The sequence below is a fragment of the Dioscorea cayenensis genome, chromosome 18 (assembly GCF_009730915.1).
Source record: "Dioscorea cayenensis subsp. rotundata cultivar TDr96_F1 chromosome 18, TDr96_F1_v2_PseudoChromosome.rev07_lg8_w22 25.fasta, whole genome shotgun sequence".
Taxonomy (NCBI): domain Eukaryota; kingdom Viridiplantae; phylum Streptophyta; class Magnoliopsida; order Dioscoreales; family Dioscoreaceae; genus Dioscorea; species Dioscorea cayenensis.
The window spans coordinates 15,282,151-15,290,050 of record NC_052488.1 but is presented as its reverse complement, the minus strand read 5'-3'; the positions used below and the strand labels follow the sequence as shown (position 1 = coordinate 15,290,050).

Here is a 7,900-nt window from a genome sequence, read left to right as displayed (position 1 = left end):
AACATGCATAAGGAGAGGGTTTTCATGCAAGGATAAGCACCAAGAAAAAAATATCAACCAACAACTTCATGCAAACATAAGCAACAAGACAACCACCATCATGCATAAGAGGGAGATTAGCTTCCGGACAAGGTGAACACCCTTCAGCAAATACCTCTGAGTTGGTGACGAGTTGAAGAGCTCCTCCCCGGTTTGATCGTCGCCGCTACAGTGCTCCGGTGAGGTGCTTCACTCTTAAGGCTTCAATGGAGATGAGGAAGAGTTTAGAGGGTGTGAGGAAGCAAGGAAGGGTAATGATAATGCAAGGGATGAGGAAGTAATGCCAGGAGACAAAGATGGGACTGAAATCCTAGAATCCCTCCATGTTTTCCTCCTTTGCAAGCTTTTCAAAACAACCAGCCAAAAAAAGATTAAGGGGAAAGTAAGTATGATTAGCAACTAAGGCAAGCTTTAATTAAGGGCGGGGTCCACAACTTTTCCTTTCACTACAATAAGTGTCAAAAGACCTCAAAGTGAGTGTAGAGATTTTTTATAAAAAAAATTATTTATTCTTTTCTTCACTCCAATGAATGTCAAATGACCTCAAAGTGAATTCAAAGAGAGATTTTTATATTTTTTTTTTGCTTACTTTTCCTTTCACTCCAATGAGTGTTAAAAGACCTCAAAGTGAGTTTCAAAGAATTTTCTAACTTTTGTCTCAATAGAGGAAGCAAGGGATGTAGAGAATCTCACTTGATGATCTTAGCATCTCTTTACAAGCTCATGAAGTCAAAGTCCTTCAAGCAAGTGAAAGGCAAGATGAGAAAGCTTTCTTTGTAAGAAGCAATCATCTTCTTCATCTTCTTCAGAAGAACCAAACAATGGGAATTTCAGAGATAGAGAAAGAGGGCCATGGCGAGGAAGACAAAGAGGAAGAGGAAGCAGCAGAAAAGATGTTATGGATTCTAAACAACAGTTCAACAATGAAGTGAGAAGCAATAGAAGCAATGTCCAATTCTTCAACTACAAGAAATTCGGCCATAAACGTGCTGACTGCTGGTTTAGAAATGGGAGTACCAGTAACATAGTGAATATGGCTACTGAAAAGGAAAAGAACAATGATGCTTTGAATCTCTTCGTAGCTGAGTGTAAGCCAAATTCAAGCTCTCATGCAGTGTGGGTTGTGGACGTTGTTACTCCAACCATATGCCTGGAATAAAGCAATTATTTCAAAGGATTGATAACTCGCACAAAGTGAAGGTGAGACTCGGTGATAACAAGGAAGTAGAGGCTGAAGGTACTAGCACAGTATTACTTCAGACATCTAATGGGAAGAAGAAGCTGTTACATGGAGTACACTATGTCCCCAAATTAGCTCATAATCTTCTTAGCGTCGGACAGCTAATGATCATTGGCTATGTTATGACGTTTGAGAAAGAAACTTGCATCATTGAAGATAGGAAGTCAAGAGTAAGGTTGGTAACAATCCAGAAAACTCAGAATAACGTGTTTCCTCTGTTAGTTGATCAGGTAAAGAAGACCAACATGGCTGAAAAATCTGATGACATCTCTATGCTTTGGCATAAGAGATATGGTCATCTCAACTGCCGAAGTCTGAACATGTCGCATCAATGAACATGGTTCAAGAACTTCTTGAATTAAAGACCTTGGGTCCATGTGAAGATTGTTTCTCTAGCAAGAAAGCCTACAAACCATTTGGATGTGGAGAAGCTTGGCAAACAACTGCACCCTTGCAATGAGTACATGCCGATCTCTGCAGTCCAATGCAGCAAGTTACCATGAGTGGAAGTAAGCACTTTGTCTTGTTTGTAAATGACTTCACACGTATGTGCTGGGTGTTCTTTGTGAAGGAAAATTCTGAAGCTCTGCAATGTTTCCGGAATTTCAAAGCACAAGCTAAACGTGAGTCTGGGTGCAATCTTAAGACTTTAAAGACTGATTGCGGAGGAGAATTCTTGTCACAAAGCTTCAAGACCTTTTCTGAAGATGAAGGTATACACCAAGAATTGACACCTCCCTACACTCCACAGATGAATAGAGTAGTAGAGAGGAAAAACAGAATCACTGTTGAAATGGCCTGAAGCTTGTTAAAGGCTAGTCAACTTCCAAATCTTTTCTGGGCTGAGGTAGTATCTACTGCCATTTATCTTATAAATGTTTCACCAACAACAACAGTACATGGTAAAACTCCATTTGAGCTTTGGTGGGGAGTTAAGCCTAATGTGAAACACTTGAGAGTGTTTGGATGCATAGCATATGCATTAATTCCATCATAAAAGCTCAGCAAATTAGATGCGAAGGCAGAGAAGTCCATCCTTCTAGGCTATTATAATAAATCTAAGGCATACCATCTCTACAATCGACTTACTAATAAGGTTGTGATTAGCCAAGACATTAAATTTGTTGAGAATAGTGTATAGGATTGTAAGAAAGCATCAACAAAGGATGAAGTTCCCATTTCTTATAAGTCAGAAGCTACAGAAGATCTACTTGATATTGTTGATCAATCAACAACACGTCAACATGATGCTATTGATGGTCAAGGTGCAAGTATGTTAGAACCATCCAATGGTTCATCCAAAGTTGAAGCAAGACATGATGGTGCTCAAGCTGCACCTACTGGAGACTCACCTACTAGGAAGGTAAAAGCCTTGAGTGACATTTATGCTACTTGTTCTTTTGCCTTACATGCTGCAGACCATGTCACATATGATACTTGGTTACTGGTGGAGCCACCATTTGAGAAGAAAATTCTAGGCTTAAAGTGGGTCTTTAAGACCAAGTTCCATGCCAATGGGAGCATATCCAAGCACAAAGCAAGACTCGTTGGCAAAGGATACTTGCAGGAACTTGGAATTGACATTGAAGATGTATATTCTCCAGTAGCTAGAATGGAGACAGTGAGATTGGTTATTTCTATTGCAGCTCAACTCTCATGGCCTGTACATCATCTAGATGTCAAGAGCCCCTTCTTGAATGGAGATGTCCATGAAGAAGTTTATGTAGAACAACCTCTAGGCTATTAGGTTGAAGGGAAGGAGAAGCTTGTTTATAGACTCAAGAAGGCCTTGTATGGCCTTAGGCAAGTACCCAAGGCTTGGTATAGCAAACTTGGCTGTTATTTTACTCTACAAGGGTTTTGCAAGAGCAATAGTGAACATACTCTCTATATGAAGCAACACAAAGAAGGGAAGGCAATTCTAGCATGTGTTTATGTGGATGACATAATCTACACCAGTTCATCCAAGGAGATGATGATTGAGTTCAAGAGGGATATGATGAAAACCTATGAAATGACTGATTTGGGAAAGTTGCACTATTTTTTGGGCCTTGAGGTGAAACAGGATGATGAAGGCATCTTTGTTAGTCAAGCAGAGTATCTTGAAGATCTATTGAAACAATGCAACATGAATGGATGTAGGTCTGAACCAACACCAATGGTTTATAATTTAAAATTACAAGTTAAAGATGATTCTGGGCATACTGATGGAAGACAATATCGAACTTTGATTGGGAAGCTTATGTATTTAACCAGGCCTGCCTAAGTCGAAATCACTTAGGAGCTGTGAGAAGAATACTCAGATATTTATTTGAAACCTCAAAACTTGGAATCATGTATGCAAGGAAAATGGAATGCAAACTGGAAGGCTATAGTGACAGTGATTGGGAAGGGTCTCTTGAAGACTGAAAAAGCACAACTGGCATGGTGTTATACTTTGGGTCAAGAGCTGTGAGTTGGGATTGTGAGGAAGCAAGAAGTTATTGCCCTATCAACTACTGAAGCTGAATACATACGGGCCACTTCGGCTGCATGTCAAGCAATTTGGTTGCTCAGAATTCTAGCAGATTGTGGTTAAATTCAATCTTCACCCACAATACTATGGTGTGACAAAAAGTCTACTATTGCACTCAGGAAGAATCCTACTCACCATACACGTACAAAGCACATAGATATCAGATTCCATTTCATCAGGAATCTGATTTCTGGAAGACAAATTGCCTTAAATCATTGCTCTACTGAAGTTCAGTTAGGTGACATATTCATTAAGCCTTTGCCAGTTAAGAAGCACATGTTTATTAGATCAAAACTTTGTCTAATGGAGCCTCAATCAAGGGAAGATGTAGGCATTGTGATTGAGGCATGATGGTTATGTTATGAAGGATGGAAACATCTTGAAGTGGGGACATAGCTAGTTAGTGAGATGTTGCTGGTGTGAAAATCCAAGTACCAATGGGTGAAGTCTAGGAAGTTAGCTGTCCTAGCTTTTGTTTGTTAGCTTATGTTAGTTATGCTTTATTCCACGTTATGTTATTTCTTTGGTTTAAATGTATTTCCTTTAAATTTCTGGTGGTAATTTAAGAAGGGATGTTATGCAATGAATAAAGAATGACTTTGACCGTAAAATGTGGTAGCTCCAACTGAACAAATTCCTTCTCTCATTCAACCTAAACGAAATCACTCTCTTAAATCGTAACAGAATCAACATTGAAGGGTGGGACTACGTGCATGTACGAGGTTGTGAAAGCATCTTCATCAACAAGTGTAAAGGTTGAAGTGATGCATAGCCGACATTAATACTAACAAATTAGAACCGGGGTCAACTCGGTTCTAGTCAAACCGGCCGATTCGGAGGGTTTGACTGAGTTTGACCGGGTCAACACCCAGTCAATGATTTATATAAAATCGGACCGGACTACTGGTTGGTTATCAGTTCTACTGGTCTGATCGGCCGGTCCAGTCTAGGTTTCAAAACATTACTCTCACCTAACTCACCACGAACAAAAACCCACTTAGTGGCCATATAACTCATTATCCACCTCTCCTTCCTCTTAAATTCGTTTCACTCATCGAAGACCTATCTCTTCCTACTACTAAATAGTTCAACTGAGCATTTCATTGTTTCCATGGGTCAACATTCCTTTCATTGCACCCAGGTATATATAAAAGTTAGCCTAAACATCTCTCTTTCTAGTAGTGGAGGATATTTGTCATCTCTTATTTGTTGGCCACTTTGACTGTTTTTATTTATTTATTTTACTTTTTTTAAGGATAAAGGGTTGCTTAACACAAATAATCTAGATTCATCTTTTTGATATTGTCAATATCACTTACTCATATATGTAACTAAGTTTTACTTTGACATATACAGTCACAAAAACATGAACTAGAGGACAATAAGAATTTTAATGCAAAGAGTATACAAGAATAATGAAAATAACACCTTCTCTTACATGAACCTATTGTTATATAATAACAAAGAGATATCATGAATTCTTTTGGAAATTAGTGGGAGACAAAACCTGAAAAGGAAATAGAGAGAGACATTAATTGGAAACAAAGGAGATGGAGAGAGAGAGACCACCAAATAGCATGCTTAAGTAAAATAGAATTCTTTGTCATGATAAAGGTTCAATCATTTGTTGTGCTTATTTTCTCAAATGATGTAATGTGATTGACTTGATCTAACTTAATAAGTATGCATTTACTTAGCCGGTGTATAAATTGCTATTAAGGTCATTATCTTTCTACACACATACAAGAATTTTTATTTAATCATATAAGCTCAAATCTAACCAAAAATTAAAAATAAAAAAAATTATAATTGAATTTCAAAAATAGGGGAAAAGAGATGAAAATGTTAGTTAAATCAAGCTTGAAAGAAGGAATTGCATGGAAGTTCATTGAAAAAGACTTTAAAATATAATAAATTGGGAGACTTGCTAATGTTGCATTGCAAACCACTCTCTTCATAAGTTAATAAAAAAAAATTAAAAAAAAATCATTAGGTTAAGCCAAACATTAAAATTAACTAAATATTTAATCGATCAAGTAAAACAAAAAATCTAATCAATATCTCATCATTTCAATTATCATTTAATCACATCAGATCAATGTGTCACATTGTTAATGATATTTTGTGATACATGTCACATAATTAATTCTAATGTGCTAATAATAATTGCTAAATCATTTCATAAACCACTTCAATATCATTCAATCACATTACATCACATCACATACTATTAATCCTATATTATGTTGCTCTCGCATATTGTCATGCAATATACTGTTAAAAATAATTTTTAAATTTAATCTGTGAGAATAGGAGAAATAATTTGTATATTTCATTAGTAAAGGAGTACAAGGATATATATAGAGAAATACTAGGGTTTTGTGGTATGGGCCCAATATGGCCCATTAACCAAATATAAACTATAACATAACTCTAACACTCCCCCTCAAGCTGGAGCATATATATCGAGCATGCCCAGCTTGTTACATAGATTACTAAAGACTTTAACATTTAAACCTTTGGTGAAGATATCCGCCAGTTGCTCAGACGACTGGGTATACGGCGTAGAGATGACTCCCTTCAGTACCATATCACGAACATAGTGACAATCAACCTCCACATGCTTGGTACGCTCATGGAATGTTGGATTATTTGCAATGAAGATGGCGGCCTGGTTATCACACAACATCTGCATAGGTATTGTGATAGGGAATCCCAACTCAGATAGAAAAGACTGCACCCAAACCATCTCACAAGCTGTCTGTGCCATCGATCTGTACTCTGCTTCTGCACTTGATCTCGAAACCACATTCTGTTTCTTGCTTCGCCAAGTAACCAAGTTTCCACCGACATACATACAGAAGCCCGACGTAGACTTTATGTCTCCTCTATCACCAGCATAACCCGAGTCAGAATATGCTGCAACGTCTAGGTGACCATGATTTTTGTAGAGAAGACCTTTGCCGGGAACTCCTTTAACATATGCAAGAACCCTCAGAGCATCTTGCCAGTGAACTTCTCGTGGCTCATGCATAAACTGACTCAGGAGTCCAACTGCGTAACATATATTAGGATGAGTAACAGTTAGATAAATGAGCTTGCCAATCAAACGTCTGTATTGACCAGGATCTTTGAAAAATGGGGAAGATGTCTCCCAAAAGGGTGGTGACTGCTCAATAGGTGTACTCTCTGGTTTACAACCCAATAAACCAGTCTCCTCAAGTAAGTCCAACACATACTTCCGCTGTGAGAGCGTCATCTTTCCTTTGGCATATGCAAACTCAATACCAAGGAAGTATCTGGGTCGTCCCATGTCTCGTGTAACGAAATGCTTCATTAAATGCTCCTTAGTTCTTTGAATTCCCTGGCGATCACTACCCGTCAACAAGATGTCATCGACATATACCGCAAGTACAACACAACCATATGAAGTGTTCTTATAGAACACAGAATGATCCACATTACACCTGCGAAAACCATTTGCAACTGCAATTACACTAAATTTGTCAAACCATGCACGAGGACTTTGTTTCAGACCATAGATCGCTTTCTTGAGCTGGCAGACTAGATTCTCCCCCTGAGCAACATACCCCGGAGGTTGCTCCATAAACACTGTCTCAACTAAGTCTCCATAGAGAAAGGCATTCTTCACATCAAGTTGACAGAGTATCCATGATCGATTCATAGCTACCGACAGTAGAATGCGAATGGACTTCAGACGAGCAACTGGTGAAAAAGTCTCAGCATAATCAACACCGTAAGTCTGAGTAAAACCACGGGCCACTAACCGGGCTTTGTAGCGATCAACTGTACCATCCGCTTTGTGCTTGACAGAGAAGACCCATCGGCAAGTGACGATGCTGGCATCAGCAGGGCGAGGCACAAGCGCCCATGTACCACGAGATCTCAAGGCTTCCATTTCCTCATCCATTGTCGTTTGCCATTGTGGAAGCAAACGCCCATCCTGGTAGTTCCTGGGAATTGACTCAGCAGACAAGGAAAGAGCAAATGTGCAGAAGGACGGGTGAAGATTATCATAAGAAACAAAAAGCGAGATAGGATGTTTAGTACAAGAACGAATACCTTTGCGAAAGGCAATAGGAAAA

At 38.7% G+C, this 7,900-nt stretch overlaps 1 protein-coding gene across 1 annotated transcript; it reads left to right on the top strand.

Annotated features, from left to right (window-relative positions):
• The first annotated feature begins 3,170 nt into the window (after nt 1-3,170).
• Nucleotides 3,171-3,545, top strand: LOC120282822 (uncharacterized mitochondrial protein AtMg00810-like). The gene has a single exon (XM_039289665.1). The coding sequence runs from the start codon at nt 3,171-3,173 to the stop codon at nt 3,543-3,545; it is 375 nt and encodes a 124-aa protein (XP_039145599.1).
• The last annotated feature ends 4,355 nt before the right edge of the window (nt 3,546-7,900 follow it).

Bases quoted from the DNA above. Each gene is read 5' to 3' on its own strand.
- LOC120282822 (XM_039289665.1), top strand. From the start codon at position 3,171: ATGAAGCAACACAAAGAAGGGAAGGCAATTCTAGCATGTGTTTATGTG.